The sequence below is a fragment of the Patella vulgata genome, chromosome 4 (genome assembly GCF_932274485.2).
Source record: "Patella vulgata chromosome 4, xgPatVulg1.2, whole genome shotgun sequence".
NCBI lineage: Eukaryota > Metazoa > Mollusca > Gastropoda > Patellidae > Patella > Patella vulgata.
In genome coordinates, this window is record NC_065882.2 from 42,081,724 (window position 1) to 42,105,471 (window position 23,748).

At 34.5% G+C, this 23,748-nt stretch overlaps 2 protein-coding genes across 7 annotated transcripts in view; both read left to right on the forward strand.

Annotated features, from left to right (window-relative positions):
* Positions 1–12,843, forward strand: part of LOC126819235 (peroxiredoxin-2) — a 29,576-nt gene extending 16,733 nt beyond the window's left edge. For both annotated transcript variants that reach the window (XM_050547173.2, XM_050547172.2), the window contains exons 3-6: positions 4,002–4,118; positions 10,431–10,553; positions 10,755–10,885; positions 12,125–12,843. In XM_050547173.2, coding sequence (XP_050403130.1) covers positions 4,002–4,118; positions 10,431–10,553; positions 10,755–10,885; positions 12,125–12,210 — 457 coding nt within the window. In that variant the 3' untranslated portion in view covers positions 12,211–12,843. The remainder of the gene's footprint in view (positions 1–4,001; positions 4,119–10,430; positions 10,554–10,754; positions 10,886–12,124) is intronic.
* Positions 12,844–20,995: 8,152 nt separating this feature from the next.
* The window catches only part of LOC126819224 (cAMP-dependent protein kinase type II regulatory subunit), a 75,504-nt gene continuing 72,751 nt past the window's right edge, over positions 20,996–23,748 (forward strand). For 4 of the 5 annotated variants that reach the window (XR_007679547.2, XM_050547149.2, XM_050547148.2 and 1 more), the window contains exon 1: positions 20,996–21,158. The gene's annotated coding sequence lies outside the window, so the exon portion shown is untranslated. Of the gene's footprint in view, positions 21,159–21,213; positions 21,468–23,748 lie in introns of those variants that run through there. The other variant, XM_050547150.2, reaches the window with a different exon arrangement.

Below are 23,748 nucleotides of genomic sequence, written 5' to 3' on the forward strand. Positions count from 1 at the left end.
TGGACTTGCTTTTTCTCAAAACTTAATTTTGTGAGTTGGGTAGCTTCGAATGGACAGAGCTCAGTCAAATTTTGCCCATTTCAAACAAACTATACATCAAATTGAAGGTAATGAGTTGGAGAATGTGAAAATAACATTAACTCAATTTTTAAAATTTCCTCACTACGAATAAGTATACCATGGGGGGTCACATATGAAGGTTGTGGACTCTCTAGAGGTCACAATTTTTTATCAGATTTTGATAAAACTTAAACATATCTTTATATCCCAAAGATCTCCATCCATTTTGATATTTGCACATTTCAGGCCATAACTTTCTCGATTATTGCCCCTGATTGTACAAAAAATTGCGTTTGATTTTAGCATGTTCTCTATCCATCTCTTGCAAAATGTGGGCGTATCCTGCCTGGCAACCGCTGGTTATACATCCACATTCATAATGTGGATGTATTATGCCGTCGCCTCTGTCTCTGTATGTATCTGTGGGTTGCCTACAGGGCACAATTCTTTATCGATTGTCTTGAAACTTTGCATACTTATTCCTTATACCATAAGGATGACCCCTATTGTTTTTGGTGCATGCTCAAACCCCAGGGGCAGAGCCACTCCCATCTTTTGTATTTGGTTGTTTGTCACCTACAGGCCGCAGTTCTTAATGGATTATCTTGAAACTTTGGATACTTATGCCTTATACCCTAAGGATCAACCCTTATGTTTGTGGTACATGTCCAGCCCCCGGGGTCAGAGCCACGCCCATTTTCTCTTTGTGTGTCTGCGTGTAGCCTACAGACCGCTTTTCTTAATGGATTGTCTTGAAAACTTTTCATACTTACTTCTTATACCCTAAGGATGACCTCTATTATTTTTGGTGCATGCCCGACCCCCTGGACAGAGCTATGCCCCAGGGGCAGAGCTACGCCCATCTTTTTGTATTTGGTTGTTTCTCACCTCCTGGGCGCAGTTCTTAATAGATTATCTTGAAACTTTGGATGCTTATACCTTATACTCTAAGGATCATCTGTTTTGTTTGTGGTGCATGTCCAACCCCTAGGGTCAGAGCCACGCCCATTTTCTCTTTGTGTGTCTGTGTGTCGCCTACAGGCCGCTATTCTAAATGGATCATCTTGAAAAGTTTTCATACTTACCGTAAGGATGACCTCTATTATTTTTGGTGCATGCCTAACCCCCTGGACAGAGCTACGCCCAATTTTTGTGTCTTTGTGTCACCTAAAGCAAAGGCCGCAATTCTTTATAGATCCTTTTGAAACTTTGCATCCTAAGGATGATACTATTGTACGAACGTGACAAGGAGCAGGGTCGCCTGTCCAACCTTGTGGGTTTCTCCGGGTCCTCTGGTTTCCTCCCACTGCTAAAGACCCCTACGCGCAAGCGAAATATTGAAATAAAATTAAACCATATGTTCCTCCCGAAATGACCTAGTTTGTGTCGAGTGGACTTTAAACCCCATTTCTCTCTGTCTCCGTAAGAATAGCAACTATTTATTTAGGTGCATGTCCCGACCCCCAGGGGTTGTGTCACACCCACTTTATTTTAAAAAGTACCATCTGAATCAAAGCAGGAATGTGGACATATATTGCAGCGATAGCGATGCTCTCATTACCTTTCTAGTGAAGTTATACAAGTCAAATTTGGTAGTCTTCTAAAGAACATTTTATGTAGAGTACGAATCTGCAATCAGATTACAGGTGAGTAATAGGGTTTGCATGCTGCTTGGCCATGAAACCCGAAAAACATTTGGTGTAATTGTATATTTTCTGGATTTTGTAGTGCTCCAGACGCTACAAAGTAATAGATATAGACCCAAATTTTGGCCTATCCAGAGATTGTCGGTAGAACTACATAAGAGACATATGAGAATGCATCAGTCTTCACTAGATTTCCAGAAAATGGACCTCGAATATGGTTTCAGACACAAATTTTTGAGAATTGCCTCATATTTTCGAGCCGAAAGAACCTGGTAGATCAGCACCTAAAATTCTAAAACTGGGTGTAATTATAGTTTGTACTAATGTCTCCAACAAATGTTAAAGCCATTCTTGTCCCATGCCATCTTGATATTTTTTCGATTTTTTCAAAATCTGTGTTTTGGGTCATTACATGTCAATTATCACCAAATGAGTTAAACCATTGGTTTACATTATGCTTATAGGGGCTGAAAAGGCTGATATTCCAAATTTTAGCTTGATCCGACTAACGGTTCCTGAGATACGGTCCACCCAATTTTGGGGATTTTGGCCTAAATGGGTGTGGCCGCCATTATTCAACTGACCATATCCCAGTAACCAATAGGTCAAAATTGCTGGAATAGGAATGAGGATGACTTGCTGTTTGAATCATAGTTATCTATCTTTAGGAAAGTCTGCGGCAGGTTTCTGTGCTTCAAGTGCAAAAACACTGATTTTCAGCCTCAGATGCGAATATGTAACTTGATTTTACATGCTTATAAAAGATTTTATACCTCCAATTGTTTGACATTGTGAAGAAAACAAGTTGAGCTAGATTTTTCATAAAAGTTCATCTCAAGGTCACATGGTCTACAAGGTCAAAAGGTCTTCAATCCTTAAAACACACCTGAATGTCAAAAATAATTTTGACCTATTGGTTACTGGGTTATGGTCATTTGAATAATGGTAGCCACGCCCATTTTGGCCGAAATTCCCAAAATTGGGTGGACCGTATCTCATGACCTGATAGACAGATCAAGCTAAAATTTGGAATATAAGCTTTTTCAGCCCTAATAGTAATAACCATATAAACCAAATTTCAGCAAAATCAAAGGGGGTGCGGTTTAACTCATTGGGTGATAACTGACATGCAATGACCCAAAACACAAATTTTGAAAAAATCGAAAAAATTTTGAGATGGCATGGGACAAGAATGGTTTTAAGTTAAAAACTTTTAACATATGTTAGAGACATAAGTACAAACTAATAATTCCACCAAGTTTCAGATTTTTAGATGCTCATCTATCGGGTTCAGTTGGCTCGAAAATATGATAATTGACCCAAAACACAGATTTTGAAAAAATCGAAAAAATATCGAGATGGCATGGGACAAGAATGGCTTTAACACATGTTGGACACATTAGTGCAAACTATAATTACACCAAGTTTCAGCTTATCTACCGGGTTCTTTCAGCTCGAAAATACAAGGCAATTTTTGAAAATTTGTGTCTGAAACCATATTCAAGGCCAATTTTCTGGGAATCTAGTGAAAACTGATGCGTTTTCATGTTTCGTATTTATTTAGTACTACCAGCAATCTCTGGATAGGCTAAAATTTTGGTCTATATCTATTACCTTGTAGCTCCTGGAGCACTACAAAATCCAGAAAATATACATTTACACCAAATGTTTTTCAGTTTCATGGCGAGGTAGCATCTTGCGAACCCTACCACTCACCTGTAATCTGATTGCAGATTCGTAATCTACACAAAAAGTTCTTTAAGACTACCAAATTTGAGCTGTATATATCTACACTAGAGAGGTCAAAATTAGATATCTGAAATTCGAGTAAATTATTGATACATATTTTGTCTGGCCAATGGAATGACTCATATTGTTGTCACACTTGTCTGCTGGTTAGTAGCTCTTGTAATGGTCAGACTATTTGAATTTTATATACGGAATTTGTTCTTGAAATAGTGTTGGATTTATGGGTTGCTTTTGTGAAATATGGGTCAATTAAACATTGAGCTGTCTATTTGAATACATGTAATTCATTTAATAAAATTTGTTTTGCATAGTTGGCAATGATTTATTATGTTCCACTGTTAATAACAATTTCTTTTTTGTTTTTTTGAAGCATTATTGAAGTATTATAAGAGGCTTTAAAAAATATGTCAAAATATTTGCCCAGTACTATTTTTAGTTTGTCAAACAATTATGTAGGAAAATGTTATGCTTGACAATTCTAGTTAATTTTCTTGAGGACGAAAGAATATACCAGTAATAGTTTCTTCTCATACTTCTCTTTTCCAGCACATTTGTTTGTCCAACAGAAATTATTGCCTTCAGTGACAGAGTAGAGGAATTCCGTAATATTAACTGTGAGGTCCTAGCCTGTTCTACAGACAGTGTTTATTCTCATTTAGCATGGTAAGCGAATTCTTTAGTTGCCTAAATCCATAGATTATTTCATAATATTCCTTACTATGTTTGTTATCAAGTGGTACATATCTAGTTAAATTTGCAACATCTTGTCATATCTTTGGTCTGTGTAAATTATCATAGCCAGCCATGTCCCAAAACAGCTAAATAGCATCAGGAAGAGTATCTCAGTACTTCCATCTTTGATTGGTCCTTGTCAGCAGCAGATCAGATGTTCAATTATTCAAGTAGCTCTTGTGGTTATCCATACTTTGTTTATCTAAAAACGCTCCTGAACTACTAGTTTTATAAATGCATGTAGACACTGGTACTTTAATTTGATAATTATGATATATGTTTTGATTACTTTTGCTAATAACAATTAATTAGTAATATCTAAAACAGGAATGTAAGATAATTGGACTTAATAGCTTTCCTAATGGTGCCATGGGGACCAATTCATTATCAATGCATTAAATGTCATAATGTAGTGTTAATTTGGTAATAGTAGATAGTGATGTAGACAGGATTAAGCCTTTTAGATAATTAGGGAATTATTAGATATTATTAAGATACATTATGGGAGGTTAAGTAAAGAACTGGCAGTTCTCACTATGATAGTTAAAATCTAGATAATGTAAAGGGAATTTGCTGAAAATCGATTCACTCTGGACCGAGAATTTAATGATGGAATTTTAGGCCCAGCCTCGATCATCATTACTAAAGTCGGTACGCGATAAAAAAAACGTCTCAATTATCCATTTTTTATACGTCCACATTGAAATTTGGTCGTATATTGTTGTCGCCCCCGTCGGTTGGTCCGGTGCTCAAGAGGCTTAAGTTAATATCTGATTGACTTTAGATTTAACTTTAAGGTCATGAAACGAAGATTCCTATTGATTTTCACCAATTTCCGATAATTACTGCCAGAGTTTTGGCCCTTGATCACTTTGAAATATCTTGTGGACTCTCTAGAGGCTAAAGTTAATATGCGATTGACTTTAAATTTATACACAGTGTTTAAGGTCAGGAGATGGAGAAGCCTATTGATTTTCACCAATTTTTGATAATTATGGCCCTTAATAGTTATGGCCCTTGATCACTTTGAAATATCTTGTGGACAATCTAGAGGCTAAAGTTAATATCCGATTGACTTTAGATTTATACACTGTTTAAGGTCATGAGACGAAGAAGCCTATTGATTTTCAATGATTTCCGATAATTACTGCCAGAGTTTTGGTCCTTGATCACTTTGGAAAATCTGCTGGATGCTCTTGAGGCTAAAGTTAATATGCGATTGACTTTAAATTTATACACAGTGTTTAAGGTCATGAGATGGAGAAGCCTATTGATTTTCACCAATTTTTGATAATTTCTGCCAGAGTTATGGCCCTTGATCACTTTGGAAAATCTTGTGAACGGTCTTGAGGCTAAAGTTAATATCCGATTGACTTTAAATTCATACACAGTGTTTAAGGTCATGAGACGAAGAAGCCTATTGATTTTCAACGATATCCGATAATTACAGCCCTTGATTACTTTGAAAAATCTTGTGGATGCTCTAGAGACCAAAGTTATCATCCGATTGACTTTAGATTGATAAATAGAGTTTAAGGTCTTGGGACGAACAAGTATATTGATTTTCAATGAATTTTGATAACTTGAACAGCTAAATCCATGATATTAAATGTTTCGTATACTAAACGTTATGGGGCAGAACTAAAAGCCAAACAATGTCTGATGATTTGGGGATAATTACTTAATGAATTAGTGTATTATAAATGCTTGATTACCGACAATAGAAAAAATATGCGACAACTCTTGTTGACTGCTCGGACGACTTAGCTGCTGTGGGCGTATGTTTCGTTGCCTGGCAACCTATCTTTACAAATTTGATAGATCAAGATGATTGCTCATGCTAAAGGCGCAAAATATATCGCGCTCAGTTTTTTCAATTTCGGATTTGTATTTGCGCCATTGATGGAGGTCGAAGATGAGCATTTTCTGCTTAGGGTAAGCAGAGATAAGCAATTTGATTGGTTGATGCTTTGGGACACGATAACTTTAGTTCTAATTAAGTGAGAGTAGGGATACTTGGTGTATAGCTTTATTACATCAATACCTTAATTAAGTTTGATGATGAACATTTTCTGCTGAGGGTAAGCGGAGCGATAAGCAGTTTGATTGGTTGGGACTTTGGAACACAATAACTCTCCTTCTAATCGAGCTAGAATGTTCAAACTTGGTGTAGGGGTTCATTAGTTGAATGCCTTGATGGAGTTTGATGCTGAACATTGTCTGCTTTCGGTAAGCAGAGATAAGCAATCTGATTGGTTGATGCTTTGGGGCACAATAACTTTAGTTTCAATTAAGTGAGAGCAGCGCCACGCTGTCGATCGCCATTGCCGCCAATTGCGATAAAAATATAATTTTGGCGATAAAATATTCAATCTGGCGAAATTTTTGGCGATAACTTTTTCCTGTATGGCGATTCTTTTTTAGTAGCCGTGGCAATAAATTTTTCTTGCCACAAAGCTTTGATTTCCACGCCGTACATACACGTTACAGTCTGTTGTGCTTGGCTGAGTCAGTTATCAATCAATTAGGTGCCAATAATAGAAATCAATCTCGGATTAGTGTTGATTTGTATATTTCCAGTAAGAGTAGTAATAAACTAATTAAGAGACAACAAATTTAATTATCTGTCTTAAATACGAATCGGTGGCTTTTTTGACAGTTTCTATATGTTCAAAATGACAGACACTATGAATAATACTCGTTCGATTTATTTGGGATTATTGAATTATGACTTCTGTTTTATCTTTTTCTTACCCCTGTTGCCCGTATCGTTAATAAATGAAGCCAGGTTTGTTGTTACAGTTTATAATTGCGTATATATTCTTTGGGTTGTCGAAAGTCAGTTGTCATCAAATCAAATGCCATGGGTCATAGCGAAAAATTGAACAGCCTTCATCAACGTCCGATAGAAGAATGTCAGATTTTATTTAGTATGTCACCACCAAAATGCTCCAAGTCTACAGATGATACTGACATCAACTCTCGTCCTTCTAATATTATTACATCCTTGAATGTTGAAGCGATATTAACTTCTACAATAGGTCTGCATGTAGTCTACCTCAAAAGTTCGCGACAGGTAAAAATTTTGAAAAAGAAAAATCTTAAAGGGGCATTGTGGGAGATTAGATAAAGAACTGGCAGTTCTCACTATAATAGTTAAAATTAGATACGTGAATAGAATATGCTGGAAATTTCAGTCAAATTGCTCCACTCTGAACCGAGATATTAGCTTTTGAATTTTAGGCCTAGCCTCGATCATCATTACTAAAGTCGGTACAATAAAAAACATAGTCTCGATTATCAACTTTTGATTAAGCGCATTCTGAAAAGGTAGATCTTTTAAGGATGAATGGAAATTTTCAGATATAGATTTTCATTAAAAAACAAAAACAAATACACTGTGTAATTTAATGTTACTAAGTAATGGAAAAGTGGTTAACCCAGATGTTGAAAAAGCTTTAAAAAAATGGGCTTCTGCAAAGCAGAGAAGAATATTGTAAATTGTAATATCATATGTATATTGTATGTACTTATGTAAAAGAAATAAAAAAAATACTGAAAATATGTAATAGAATAGATATTTGTTCCTTTTTTTGGCGGAGAAAATATGTGGCTAATAAATTAAAATGAAAAAATGCCGGAAAAAAAATGAAACCCTGAGTGAGATTAATGAAACGCTGAGTATGGATTCATTATATAATTACCTTGACTAAGTTTGATGATGAGAATTTTCTGCTTAGACTAAGGAGCAATAAGCAATTTGATTGGTCAAGACTTTGCAACATAACAACTCTACTTTTAAAGATGGGTTCCCGCGTACAAACTGGGTGATTTAATGGTATATATGGACTAAAAACATATTCAAACTAATTAATTTGTCATAACTTTGCTTCAAATCCTTCTCAAACATTGTAATTGTGAAGGAATGTCCTGCTATAAAAATTCGATCAAACCAGGTCATGTTTATGTCACGTGACTTACCTCTCTTGGAAGTCAGAGGTGAATTCATACATAAGACGATGTTGTCTTTAATCGCTTACTATTTATTACAAATATTGAATCCTAATTAAATTCTCAGATTATCCACTACCCGCGTCTTTTTCCGTCATTTTTATCTCAGAAAGTGTTGTACGTCTAACTCTTCATAAAGTTTATCAACTTGTACATCAAGTGCTCAATGTTCGCGTGTGACCTTTGACATCACGCGTGCAGAAATTCCTAATCGTCAGGCTGTTGATTAGGGGAACCCTTACATTTTTGTCCTGTATACGCTCCATGAGTGTTTTTCGGGGAATCCAGTATTTTTCTAGTAAGATTGGATATCTCTACTTTCCATATACAATGTATACCAAAATTACCATACTTTTATTGGAAATAACCACCCGATGAATACTTTTCTGGGAACCCATCTTTAATTGCGGTAGAATGTTTAAACTTGATGTAGATGTTCATTAGGTGAATGTCTTGACTGAGTTCAATGATTAACATTTCGAGCTAAAGCTAAGCAGAGCTAAGCAATATCATTGGTTGATGCTTTGATTGCTTGATACTTTTGAAAAAAATAAATGTGCTATTAATTAATGTGTTATCTATTTATTTTGGGATTTTGGCAGGGGACATCAGCCTCACTGTTGGCTTGTTGGTCCATAAGAATGTCAATTATTATTCGATTTTCATACAATGTTCAACATATGATGCCTAATGCCATGTCCAATTTCATAAAACTAATTTAAGATTTTCATTATAACCGGAAGTAATGTTATTTTGGCAAAAACTGTATTTTTAGCCCCCCAAAACAAATATTTGAAGTAGGTGATATTCATTATTCAAATATGATTATATGATGTTTATTTCAATGGACACGTAGTATGAAGGGGGGTTGGATGGCTTAGTGGTTAGCACGTGCACGCTGTATCATTAAGTCTGTCATTGAGTCAACTGGCGTGGTTTCGAATCCGCGGTTGTACGTGACAAGAAGTAGGGTCGCCTGTCCAACCTCGTGGGTTTTCTCCGGGTCCTCCGTTTTCCTCCCACTGGTAAAGACTCCTAAGCGCAAGCGAATTATAGAAATAAAATTGAACCATATGTTAGTTCGAAATGACCTAGTTTGTGTCGGGTGGACGTTAAACCCCATTTCTCTCTCTCTACGTAGTATTAATTATTACGATTATATAGATATGAAAAGAGTGTTTCTAACATCTTCCCTTGCCAAGAAATAACCAATTTTGTCAGGATCACTTTTTAAGATTTTTTTGCATTTTAATAAGGCTTTATAAAGGGTTAAATTTGTTAAAATTTTAACCAATTTTCGGTCACACAAAGGACAAGCAAAGTGGTAATAATCCAATTTAAATATTTTGTTGATAATGGAAGTGGTGTCATTGTGTCGCATCTTCGTTCTATAAATGGAATTTATATTGCTGGATTTATTGGCTAATTCTGCGTCGATTTTATTACGTTTCCAAGGGTAATGTGGCACTGGTGAAACCCGACATTACTGAATTGCAGTTGTAATTAGTATTGTTTTCAGATTGATATGTAGCATTATGATGTATGCTAAACAATTACAATAGATTATTATGAGAACTGTAAAATAGATCTGGTTCTGTATTTTATATTTGACAGCCTCCTCTCCATATAAATGTTACCCAGATATAGATGTTACTAGTTGTCATGGGAGGTAATCTCAGGGGTCATATAGATGTTACCAGTTGTCATGGAAGTTAATCTCAGGGGTCATATGTTACCAGTCTCACGGGAGGTAATCTCAGGGGTCGTATAGATGTTACCAGTTGTCATGGGAGGTTTTATATATAGATGTTAACAATTGTCATGGGAGATAATCTCAGGGGTTTTATATATAGATGTTAACAATTGTCATGGGAGGTAATCTCAAGGACCATATCTATAGATGTAAACAGTTGGCATGGGAGATAATCTCAAGGGTCGTATAGATGTTAACAGTTGTCATGGGAAGTAAATTTGATTGCAATTTTGTTCAGTTTTGTTCACTATCCATCTAAAGGTATCTCCAAGAAATTCACTTCACATAAAGCGCAACCAAACAGACCATTTCAATTACATGAAACATAATGCAGTATATTATTTTAAAACTATTTCAGATTAAAATGAAATTTGGTCTGTAAAAAGGAAATTTCCTGTCTTGTAGAAAGGAGTTAATTGTTGTGAATTAGAAACAACAAAATATATATTTGAATTGTGCTTGATATTGAAATGTTACAGGGTAAATACTCCTAGAAAACAAGGTGGTTTGGGTCAAATGAAAATTCCATTATTAGCTGACAAGACCAATGCAATAGCCAAACAGTATGGATGTTTGAAAGAAGATGATGGTGTGGCCTTCAGGTACCATTACATTGCTTTAATCTTTAGAGATGATCAATTGTATTGATAAACAGGAACAAAAGCATTGGCAAAGCCATTCACAGCAAGCTGAGCAAATAAAGAAATATTGGACAAGAAAATTAAAATTAATAGCTGTGTATTACATTTGTATAAACTGTAAATGTTCTGCATCAATTTGATGTGTGTATTATTATTTTCCAGAGGATTATTTATCATTGATGATAAAGGCAATCTACGTCAGATTACTATAAATGATCTACCTGTAGGTAGATCAGTAGATGAAACATTACGATTGGTACAGGCTTTCCAATTTACTGATAAACATGGTGAAGGTAATTTATAAATGTCTACTTTTTAATAAAAATTAACCATACTTTCAATGTTGGCAGAAAATTTATTTTTAGCTGCCTTCCCTAACTTTAAAATTAATTGAACTGTGAGTGTGAAAAATGTGTGTAGTTTTGCAGTGAAAAAGAAATTGTAATAACCCTTGTTCTGTGTTAATGTTGTGAAATTGTCTTATTACAAACAGAAATCTTAGCATTAGCTTCTCCATGCTCCGATTAGAATCACTATATCTAGCTGCAATTTACTCACTATTAGTATTACAAAACATTTAGTAACAAGTAGAGTAATAAACTATAATACATACTTATGGAAGAACAATTACTGATTTATTTAGAGGACATTTCAAAGAGAATCCTCATTGTTTTCAAGGAAGTACAGTAACAAATTGTAATGTTCAATTATAATATTAGTAACACAATTATGTAGTCCGATTCCTAATATACATGTTTACTAGAGTTATGCCCCTTGTATGAATCTCAGGCAGTATGTACACATGCAAAATATCAGAAATGAAATGAAATGGGGTTTAACGTTCTACTGTTCTGCTCCTATACTGGGCTGATGAAGACGGGCATATGCCATACAGTGTGCTATGAGGGAAATTTTGCCCAGGCAGCGGCACTTTTGCCTACTCTTATATCGAATTCTAACTGCCAAGGGATCTTTTTTACGTGCATTCCAATGTATACTCGGGACCTCGGTTTTTCATATCATCCAAAGGACTAGACAGTTGTCCTTGTCAGGCCCTCTGTTCTGCACCACTGAGAAGGCGAAACCACGCCGGACAAGCAAAATGTCAGACCACCTGAAATAAAATGCTTCAGTATTATCAATCCAGTGTGTTTCAGATTAGTAATTATCCATCAGGGAAAGCACAAACATAACACAAATGTGTAGGGGAATATAGACAAGCAATAACAACAAATTACAAAATATGTTGTGAAAACTGATTTGTGGGTTGTTTATCCTCAATAATGTATTATTTATGCTTTAAAGGTCATATCCATGTTTGCTGGCCCACAGTGTCAAGTATGGCTTAATATAAATTATAAACATAAGTTTAGTTCAGTTTTAGTAACGTCCGCAAAACTTGTTTTGGTTTCATACAGAATTTGTATATCTGACGGTGAATTGTAGATAGCGTGCCATTGTGTAAAAATTTCATACTGTTTTTTCATACAATTGTTTCTAGATTTATAAATGATGTTGTTGATATATTTCAGTGTGTCCAGCTGGATGGAAGCCAGGTAGTGCTACCATGAAGCCAGATCCTAAAGGCAGCCAGACCTATTTCCAGAAGAGTAACTAAAATGGTCTATAATGAATATCTTCTAGTCCTGACGCCAAATTCTACACATTTTTATTTTAGTCTCATATCCTATTTCAATAAATCACTGTAATATTAATTTGGTATTAGCAATGGGACAACACATTTCTTTAACACAAATCAGTTTTTGTCATTTTTATTTTACAAATTCAATGCACATTATCTACTTTTGCAAGGTTGTGTATCAGAAACCATTAGTTTGTTGTTTGTGTGTTGACTGGGTTAGGTTCTATATAATTAGATTTTTTTTTTTTTTTTATTAAACTGTTAAAAATGATTTGAATTTTAAACAAAGGAAATCAACAAGAAATTAAATTACAGAATTTTAGATGCTTTTAATATAAAAGTTTTTTTTACTTTCTTTTTTGAAATGTGCCATGGTGTTGACCAATTTGTAACAAACATAAATCAGATTATGTGATAACTCCTAGATCAATAAGATATATATATATATATATATACATATGAGTTAATCACACAATGATGTTTTATTTCCTATTAGCCTGAAACATACCATAATCAAATCTGTTGTTATTCGTGCTTTTATGTGTATCAGTATCACCATCAAAATAAATACAAGTTTTCTTAAAAAAAATATTAAAATATGGGTTGTTATGTGTTGTTGTCACCAAAATGTTTTTTTTTTTTCTAAACAATATTTATTCACAGAAACTGGATTGGAGAACAGGCAAAAGCCTATATACCCCCTCTCCATAAAAGTACAAACATAAATATATAATGAAAAGTAAAGTAAAGTAAAGGATTAAAATATAAGATGGCTATATACACGATATGTACAAACCACAATCAGAATGTTTATATTTCATAAATTTACATACCGAATTTTCAAAATCTTTGGGAGATGTCGAGGAAGTTATGTACTGCCGAAAAAATTTCTCCAGAATTGTTTCTGTCTTCAGTTCCGAATAATAAATTTTGAGAATTTTGATAAAGTTTTGGAAGTTTTGATATTGTTGCAGATCGTGCATCTGAACGTAAGGGACAAATTAAAAGAAAATGTTCAGAGTCTTCAAAGGCGTGACCACAATCGCATGTTGGGGTGTCAGAAATATGCCTGAGAAAACGATGTCCGTTTAAATCACTGCAAGCGAGTCGAAGGCGAGAATGGTGAATTTGATTTTTCCTGCTACCAGAGTAGTATGATGAAGGTATAATTTGATCAAGGTAGCCAAGTTTAGATTTAAAAGAAGATAATGTAGGTAAGTTTCTAGAAAGATCGAGTAGATTCCATTCTCGAATTGTAGATGGTATAAAAGAAGAAGAAAATAAAGAAGTTCTGCAGAAGTATGTTGGAATGTTACTATGGTTTCGGAGGCGATACGAATTTATATTAGGTGGTATCAGTTGAAATAAGTATTCGGGAGTAATATGGTTTATGATTTTGTAGAATAAAATTAATTTATGTCGCCTTCTTCTCTCCTGCAGTGTAATAAATCCAGTTTCCTTATATAACACTTCATGGTGACTTGTACCTTTCACAGCACCGCATATAGTCCTGAGTGCATCAAGTTGTAAAAGTTCTAGTTTATGTGTTAGTTCGGCGGTACTCCCATCCCAAATAACGTCACAGTAATCGAAATGTTGTTAGGCTTTAAAGTTTGGAATTCTTTTTAGATTTTTGGGGCCAACACTGATGGTATTATAGTGTAGTCCTTGTCCTTATTTAAAAAGTAGTTTTTTCCAATAACAGTATGGCAATCATACTGAAAAAATACTGCATTTCCTTAAAAACACCCATGTAAGGGATCAGTAACTGACAGCTTGCCCATTTGCTGTCTGCTCAAATGACCTAGGGAGTGCTTGGTTTTATTGATCGAATGGGAGACTTAAATGTACTACAGACTTTGCTATGTACTGCAGACTTTTCTATTAAACGAGGCTGCATAAAATAGATTTTGAGAGGGATTTGAAGCAAAATTTTGATAGATAAATTAGTTTGAATAGTCCAAATATACACAGTTTGTACATTTTCGACTTCTTTAATATTGTATGTTGCTTGCACAGATTAATCGTTTAACCTTGGAACACATTAAAAATTAGCGGCACACCTGGCTTAATATATATGAAAAATACCTGAATTTTGCAAAATTAAAATATGGCATGTCATTGACGCATACAACCGTAGTCACAGACTAGTCATAGAATCATAGAAAGACTCAAACTAAATAAAGAAAAACACACCTGTGAACGTACCAGTAGACACCAGTGAATACTCAGTTGGAATCAAGTGGCTTTTTCGCATTTTCTTAGAGTGCGGTTCAAAATATTTGCGGCACACTTAAGAAGATCTCGTGACACACTGGTTGAAAATCACTGGTTTAGCCCCATAAAGATGTTGAAGAGGGCAACTTAATTTAGAAGTTTTCACATATTTACCCCCCTGCTTTTCGAAAAAAACATGTGACTATTATAAAGGGTTCATCCATTTGACTCTCACACTTTTGGGACACAATAATACTCCTTCTAATTGAGGTGGAATGTTCAAACTTAGTAAATGTCTTGACTGATTTCAGATTTATTAATTGGCATTTCTGCTCAGATTAAGCAGAGTGATAAACTTTGGAATGCGCTCAGTTTGATTCTAACAGATTTAAAGTGATGCAACTCATTTCATTACATCAATGCCTTCACTAAGGAAGATGATGAACATTTTCTGCTCAGGCCGAGTAAAGATAAGCATTTTGATTGGTCAAAACTTTGGAGCACAAGAAGAACAATTCTTAGTTGTTACAACCAAATGTGTTTTTGCTGTAATGTCCACCCGAGCTTTTAGTTTAAATATAAATCTGTCTTGTCACCATCTTGACATATTATTAAGGACTGTGAGTCGTGTGTGCGTGCCCAGAATTTTACATCCACTTCCAACAAGGGTGATCTATATTTCGTTTCGTTTTTTTATACTTTCAATGGCCTACACTACATGAAGATCTGACAAGTTATAGCGATAGGTCACGTCAGGGGTCAAAAGACCGACTTATGACTCTATGACGTCAGATATTTGATTAACCGTTTCATTGGCTTATCCCTGACACCATTCAGAACACGAGTTAAATAACAACTCTTCCAGATCCAAGTGTAGTAAAGACAAGTAAAACGAAATTTTGAACTATAAAAACGAAATGAAATAGGATCTGTGTTTTAACCAGATTGTTGAAATATAGGTTTATCTTCAAAAGATCTCGGTTCCTTTCGATATTGACATGTATCAGATTGAAACTTCATGGATTATGACCCCTGATTCTACGAAAAAGCACGTTTTTAGCTTGTGGACACTCTAGAGGTCACAATTTTCATCTGATTTTGATGAAACTTGAAATGCATGTTTATAACCCAAAATAACTTGGTTTCTATCGATATTTGCGCATACCGGATCGTAACTTCCTGAATTATGGCGCCTGATTGTACGAAAAGTCATGTTTTTAGATTGTGGTCCCTCTAGAGGTCACAACTTTTATCCGATTTAAAAAAAGTTTAAATTTATCACCGTTACACCCTAATGACGGTTGAGTTTGAATTATTTGAAAATCGGATCGAAACTGTTGGACAAAATGGCCGCTCCTTAAAATACATCTTTATATTCCAAATATCTCAGTCCATGTCGATATTCACGCAGTTCAGACCATAACTTCTTTGATTATGTCCCCTGATTGTTCGAGAAATCGCTTTGTTTTTTGGGGGGGGGGGGTTAGCTTGTTCTCTATCCATCTCTTGTGTGCGTATCTTTCATGTCCCCCTGTTTATTTTTATGGAATCAATCAATCAATGAAGGATGTTTAAATTTACATTTATGCCAGGTTTTGGTGAATATTCGTGTTTTCTTGGCGAAAAGCAAAGGAAGTAAACTGTCATGAATTGGGGAAATCGCCTACTAGAATCAGCCACTGCCTATATATTCCTTTGATCAGGCCTAGCAAAAAATCAAAATGCTCAACCGCCGCCTTCAATATTGTTATCACATGATTCAGACTTGTTTGGCTCTTTGTGGTTTTATCGGAATGTTTTGGCGAGAATTACTAGTCTGAGCCCGTATTCGTTGGTCATTTCATATGGAGTTGTCTACCTTTAATTAAAGATTTTTTTTTTGTCCCTCTCCTTTCGAAGAAAGCAGGGGACTATTAAAATGGGTCTAGCTGTTTGTCTATCTGTCTGTCTCTCCGTCACACTTTTTGGGACACAATAGCCCCCTTTCTAATTGAGCTAGAATGTTCAAACTTAGTGTAGGTGTTTATTAGGTCGGTGCCTTCGATGGAGTTCGAAGATGAGCATTTTCTGCTTATGGTAAGCAGAAATAAGCAATTTGATTGGTCGATGCTTTGGGATACGATAGGGGATAAAACTTAGAGTATAGTTTCACTACCAGGTACTTCAAAACCTTGACTGAGTTTGACCATAAACATTTTATGCTTAGACTAAGTATAGATAGGCCTAATCAGTTTGGTTGCTCAATACTTTTGAAAAAAATGAATGTGTCATCCGTTTATTTTGGGATTTCGGCGGGGTACATCAGCCTCACTGTTGCCTTGTGTTATATTCTAATTTAGTTTCAAATGTCGACTGGTTATAAGATGGCTCTACCTGTGGACCTAAAATTTTGAACTAAGACAGATTGACACTTCACATAAATCGGTACATAAAATGCAATCAAGTGCCATGTTTATGTAGGATACTAATTCCGAAGTATTAATTATTTAACCGATTAGTTTATCAACACACTAGTCCGAGTTATCAATTTGTCAAATAATTAGATAACCCGGCGACCTGTTGCACTTTGCTTTGCTACGGAATCTGTGTTAATTTTTAAAATTCAGTTTAAACTGAAAAGTAAGTGTTTAAATGTTTCGCCAACATTCTCATTATATCTATGTTTGTCGTTAATAGGTGTGTTATTACTCCTGTCCCTTGGGCTGCAGCCAATCTGATTAAACCACAGATCCTATTTCGTTTCGTATTTATAGTTCAAAATTTCGTTTTACTTGTTGATACCAGGAATTAGCCAATGAAACGATCTGTTACGGCGAGTTCTTGGCGTGCTCGGCACGGAACTGTGGGTAAACCCTCAGAAACGTCAACGCTGATTGATTGATCAATGTCTGACATCATAGGGTCAAAAGCCTCTCGTATGACCCCTGACGCGACCTCCCAGTACAACTGGTCAGATCTTCATGTAGTGTAGGCCATCGAAAGTATAAAAAACGAAACGAAATATAGATCTGTATTTTGATCAGATTGGGCTGCAGCTGATATAATACGGGCGAGAAAGCTGGCGAAGTGCGTATAAGACTTTCCCTGGCAAGGCTTAGCACCTTTAAGTTACAAAGGCCTTGACATTTTTGCTTAAATCTGTGTGAGGGAATCTTAGAATGTCTTTCTAATTCCCATCTGCCCTACCTACAAACGATCAATTTTATTTTGGTTTGCGACAAGTTTCCAAACTGACAGCTACGATAGTGGATAACCATTTCTAAAAGATTTCCATGGTGTTGATCATATCGCTGTTAACTGGTAAATCAAAATTGTTCATCGATTCCGTAACCAGGTATATAAGGCTATGTTGGCGATCATTTCAATATTGTGAGCAAGGGCATCTAGACATGTCACTAGTCAGTATCCTTACATTTTACGAATACGCCCTATTTTGTTGTTTGGTTGGGACACTGAAATTAGAACCAGAAGGTTCGAATCCGGGAGTTCGCAAAAACGTTATACGTAATTTTTCTTTAGATAGCACGAAAGATCCAGACAACCCTTTCGCATTGCACACATACACCGTTAGAAAAAATTCTGGTAAATTTACATGAAAATTACTGGCAGCAAAAGTTGCCGGTAAATTTACTGTAAATAAACATTCAGCTGTAATATTAGAGTTTTTGTAATTTGACTTTGTGTGTAACTTTACCTGAAAACAGTAAATGGAAAATAACTATGAGTTTGTTTTTTAACTTTGGACTGTAAATTCACCTCAACACAACTAAATGAACGGTTACAGTAAGTTTTTTTTTTTTAACAACCAAATGTACATTTACCCAAAAGCAGTAATTGAAAAATTACAGACAAATGTTAAATAACACAATGAGCTTGCGGTGGCATTGTAACTCTGCTCAGAGAGAGTACAGCTAACACTGGCGAATCGGTTTAATTACCCGTATTCAAGTGAGCTTGCTAACGAGATAACACAACCTATACCCAGAAAGTCAAAACATTTTTTTTATATACGTTTATGAACATACTTACAATCTGATTAACGTACGATGAATAATAATACACGTTATAGATCGTATAAATAAAGGAAATTAGATATACATAACATGCAATATACCAAATTTCACAAAATGCGATTGTCCATATTATGGTTAATAAATAAGAATGAATACTATAAGAAGATAATTATTAGGAATGGTTCGTTGCTATGGAATACTAAAATAAAATTAGAGACAGTAAATTTACCAATAAGTAAATTTACAAAATAATGTGAATAAACGTAAATCTTTAAAATTACCTTTTGGCTTAGCTATTTTCAGTTCAATATTGAAATATTACATATGAAAGCATGTATTTTTACCGGGTTTTAATGTGTGTCTTTAGTTTCATCAAAGTTTATTGTAAAAAAAGAATGAAATTTGGTATATATACATCATTTTGATAAATATACATCATTTTGATAAATATTCCGAACATTTTATGGTAAAAATAAATAATTTAATTGCTGTAATTTTACTTACATTTCTAACCTGAAAGTTTACACAATAATGTGAGTAAACGTAAAATCTCTAAAATTGCATGCTAAGAGACAATAAATTTACCGAATACGATAACTACCAATAAGTTAAACATACATTATGCAAGAGCTAAATCTGCCTCTTTTTTTAGACCTGATATGTTATATAAACTATGAATTAGACATTTTATTAACATAATGCCATCTTATGTGTCGGATTTCACTGGATTTGAGTCCGATCTGGGGCTCAACGACCATTGATGATTAAATTCAAAAATGGATAATCAAGACTTCTTTTTATCGTACCGATATTAGTAATGATGATCGAGGCTAGGCCTAACAATCAATCGTTAATATCTCGGTTCAGAGTGGAGCAATTTGACATAAATTTTCAGGATATTCCCTGTACATTATCTAGTTTTTAACTGTTGTAGTGAGAACTGCTGTAATTCTACTTCTATTTCTAACCTAAAAGTAAATTTACAAAATAATGTGAATAAACGTAAGATCTGTAAAATTACATGCTTACTTAATTTATTTTTAGTTCAGTTTGGAAATATTACATATGTAAGAATGTATTTTTACTAATTTCGAATGTTTCTTTGATTTCATCACCGTCTATTGTAAAAAAGACACGTAACTCGGTAAACATACACGAAACTCTGTAAACACTCCGTAAAAATACACCAGACTTGGTAAAACTACTATATTGTGGAGAATATACCGACAATTATTGAATTAAGGTACAAAAACTACTTGTACTACTGTAATTTTACATACATTTATTACAGTGTAAATAACACATAACCGAGTAATAAACTATAACAGATACTTTTGGAAAAACAGCTTCTTGTTTATTTGTCGCCCAAATAAAAATATCTGTTTTTTTTATAAGTATCTGTTATAGTTTATTGCTCTATCCAGTTACTAAATGCCTCTCAAAGATTATAAATAACCGAGTGTTAGTCTCAGGATAACCACATAAATAACAAATAACCTAGTGTTAGCATTAGTCTCAGGATAACCTCATAAATAACAAATAAGCGAGTGTTAGTCTCAGGATAACCACATAAATAACAAATAACCGAGTGTTAGCCCCAGGGTAACTTATGTAAATTATTGAAGTGACGTTAATGACCATTCTATTTCTCAACAGTTTCCTATTCCGAGTTAAAATATTCAGACAAGTAAATAAGCTACAGTTTGATCTGCACTCCTTAGACCACTTGTATCGGACGTAATTAATTTGGAGAAAAAAAATTACCATCTTGTTGAAATGTCTCTTTAACGAAATGATGATTGGAAAGCGGCACTAATAAAATGTGCTAATCAAGTTAATCTTTAAAGTACAAACAATCAAAATCTGTAATGAAACAACTTTGGACAGGAAGTGTTATGTTTGAAGTAGCTTGCTATAATTACAAAATTCAAACAGAAAAATAACCAGCATGGATAAGGATAACTTTACATGAAAAGTTGTCACGCAAAAACACCCTATTTACGATAATATTCATCGTAAATTTCCCTTTAAAACCAACATTCCCGAAAATCCACGACTCGCTTGACAAATAAGTGACAATCCTCTCACTAATGCAGTAAAGATGTTTTGATCTAGTTTTCGTGGTTTTAAAGATGGGATATTTTTTCTTCTTTAAGATAACCAAATGTCTGTCCACACGACGAGCAAAATACAAAAAATAAAATGCGGTAGAAACACAACACAAAATTACACATGTATGAAAACTTGGAGTTCATTAATTAATTAATTAGAATATTTTAGTACAGTATTTTATCTAAAAAAAAACAAATGTCTGTCCACACGACGAGCAAAATACAAAAAATAAAATGCGGTAGAAACACAACACAAAATTACACATGTATGAAAACTTGGAGTTCATTAATTAATTAATTAGAATATTTTAGTACAGTATCTTAGCTACCCCCCCCCCCCCCAAAAAAAAACAGTGATATAAGTAACGTATCCGATTAAAGCTTACTTAGTAAATATATAGTCGCGTGCTAACCCTTGGATGTCAATACTAGCTTCCTTTCTGTTGGTTGTTTCGTAGCTTGACGTCATTTGTTTGTGAAACCCAGCCAGGCTATCATGCACGCGCGGTTTGCGACTTACAGGCGTATAATTTGGCTCAGAAAGTCGGATAATTTAAATGCAAGAATAGATAAACTTTTAAAGGTAAGTAAATGAGATCTAAATTTACTTTTACCCTTATCGTAACACTTGTAAAGAAGAAATACATCTAGATTCATGTTAATCTTATGATAGCTGAAAGTTTCTGAATTAAAAACAAACATAGCATCTACTAAGTTGTACAAAATTTACCTTAGTGCACTCGAATCAGTGTTGTAGTTTATAGACGATGTAATTGTGTAGAATTTTAATGGAAGAATTTTAAATAGCAAATAAGTTTCGCGGTAAACATCTACCGTTTGGACAGGTGATAAGACAAGTGTGCCTAGATTGGACAAAAAAAGGATCCTTAAGGTAGGCACAATTTAAGTCAGGGCTTTTAAACATATTATTAAGAACAAGATTTGACATGCTTTAAAAATACATAAATCGAAACGATGTAAGCTTTTTATGTAACAAGCAGTAGCGTTGTTTGCCTAACCTGGCGTGGTTTTCCGCACTTCTAAAGACTTATACAGGTTATCGAGTTTTTCAAATACACATATGCCACGTCATTCCCAAAAAGACCTGATCCCCCTAGCACAGTTTTGGTGGTTTTCACAGAGCGTAACAAACGTATGACACTGCTTGGATGCTCTAACATCTATAGGTCTATGGTTATTCTGAATATATTTTAAAAGCAATAATTAGGCTACATTTATTATCTTGAAGAGAGCGGTAATAGTTCTTTAATGTAGCAAGACTGATATGTGGCCAGATACCAAGATAATATATTGCATATAAAATGGATACGTGTAGAAAAATGATATGGTGTGTTTGAAGCTCAAGTTAGTATTGATTACGCTGAGTGCAAGAGGAGTATCTTATATTTTTCAAATGTTAATGTCCAGTCATCTCTTTTTATATAAGTGTTTTATGTATAGGCAACGGTATCATCAAACACGTAATCTAGATTTATTTTATTGCGGTATATTAAAGAAATAAAACACTTTTAAAATATACCTGTTTATAAGTTTTAACGTTAAAACACGCCCAATTGTCGCAAATCCAAATACTGAACAACTCAGAGAAACGTATTCTACAAAGGCGTGTACTGATTACATATTTTAATTGTACAAATACGATAACTCAGTGAAACCGTATGTCTTTAGATTTTACCGATGGACAGACAGCCAATTAAATACGTTACTTAAAGAGGCATTATTCAAAAGCCGAATCTGCCTATTGCAGCTCTTTCGTTAGCCCTTAAATTATTAATTAGACATTTATTAACATGACAAGTCCAATATTAAAAAACTTCAACTTGTGCAAAATACTGCAGCTCGAATTGTTACAGATCATCAAAATACTCTCATATAACTCCTGTTCTGAAATCACTCCATTGGCTGCCAATAAATGAAAGAATCATCTTCAAAATTCTGTCCTTATCAGTGTGTAAATGGCTTAGCTCCAGAATACTTATCCGATCTTATGCAAATACATGTTCCCTCACGTAACGATACAGATCGTTCTCAGTTAATGCACCTAAAGAGTGGAACAACCTACCAGAAATCATTAAATCATCTCCAACTCTTTCTTGTTTTAAATCAAGACTTAAAACCCATCTTTTTGAGAAATGTTATCATGATTAATCAAATTAATTAAATGTATGCGCTGTGAGCATGCCTCTGTGCATGGAGTATTAGCGCTATACATGTATAAATGTACATTTTATTATTATTATCAACTGTCGATGCCATCGGATGGCTCCGATTTTAAGTAGATTAGAACGGTTCGGCCATTTAATTTTTTGATTTAAGAATCGAGAAGCGAGGTTAAGCCTCGAATAATCAGCACCGTGGTTACGATAATTAACAATCAATGCACACACCTTGTCAAAACTACCAACTTTGCTCAGAATAAAGTAATTTGAATGGAATTTTCAGTATATTCAGTTGGAATCATCTTTTTTGAACTATTATAGCAAGAACGGCCAGCTCTTTATCTAAATCTTGCATAATGTATCTTTAAAAGTAAAAAGCTAATCATAGAAATGGTATTTCTTCATTTGAATATTGTAATCCTTTATCTAATGTTGTCTTTGACCCACTGTAAGAGGTGATAGTGGTGGGTGACTAGATCAAACTGTAACAAAATTCAGTTAATTTGTAATTTGGTCTAATACATTGTCTAGCTGCTATATGTTTACATAATAGGCTAATCATTGGAACGCTTTTTAAATATAGTTTCAACGTTTTACTATAGACGCATACATGTTTTATGGTAAAATCATCAGTTTTAAATCCACCATCACTTCTCCGTTAAAAGTACGTCACATCATTCCGTTTTAAATGCACTATACTTTTCCCTCGATACACATTTAAAAATGGACGTTTCTGATTTTTGTCTTAATAATGTGTAATTGTTGTCGGTTGACGTTGACGTCGACGAACACGTCTTCCGATCAAATTAAACGTAACACACTAAAGCAAATATACGCTAAACAGTAAATCGTATGCAAGAACCGATAGAAAAGCAAACATGGATAGGATAAACCAGCAAGCGGCAGTTTTCATCAACCCTTCCTTGAAGTGTCAAATTTGACAATGAACCCCTCCCACGTGTATGGCGCTATTGCTTGTCGCACATGCAGCTC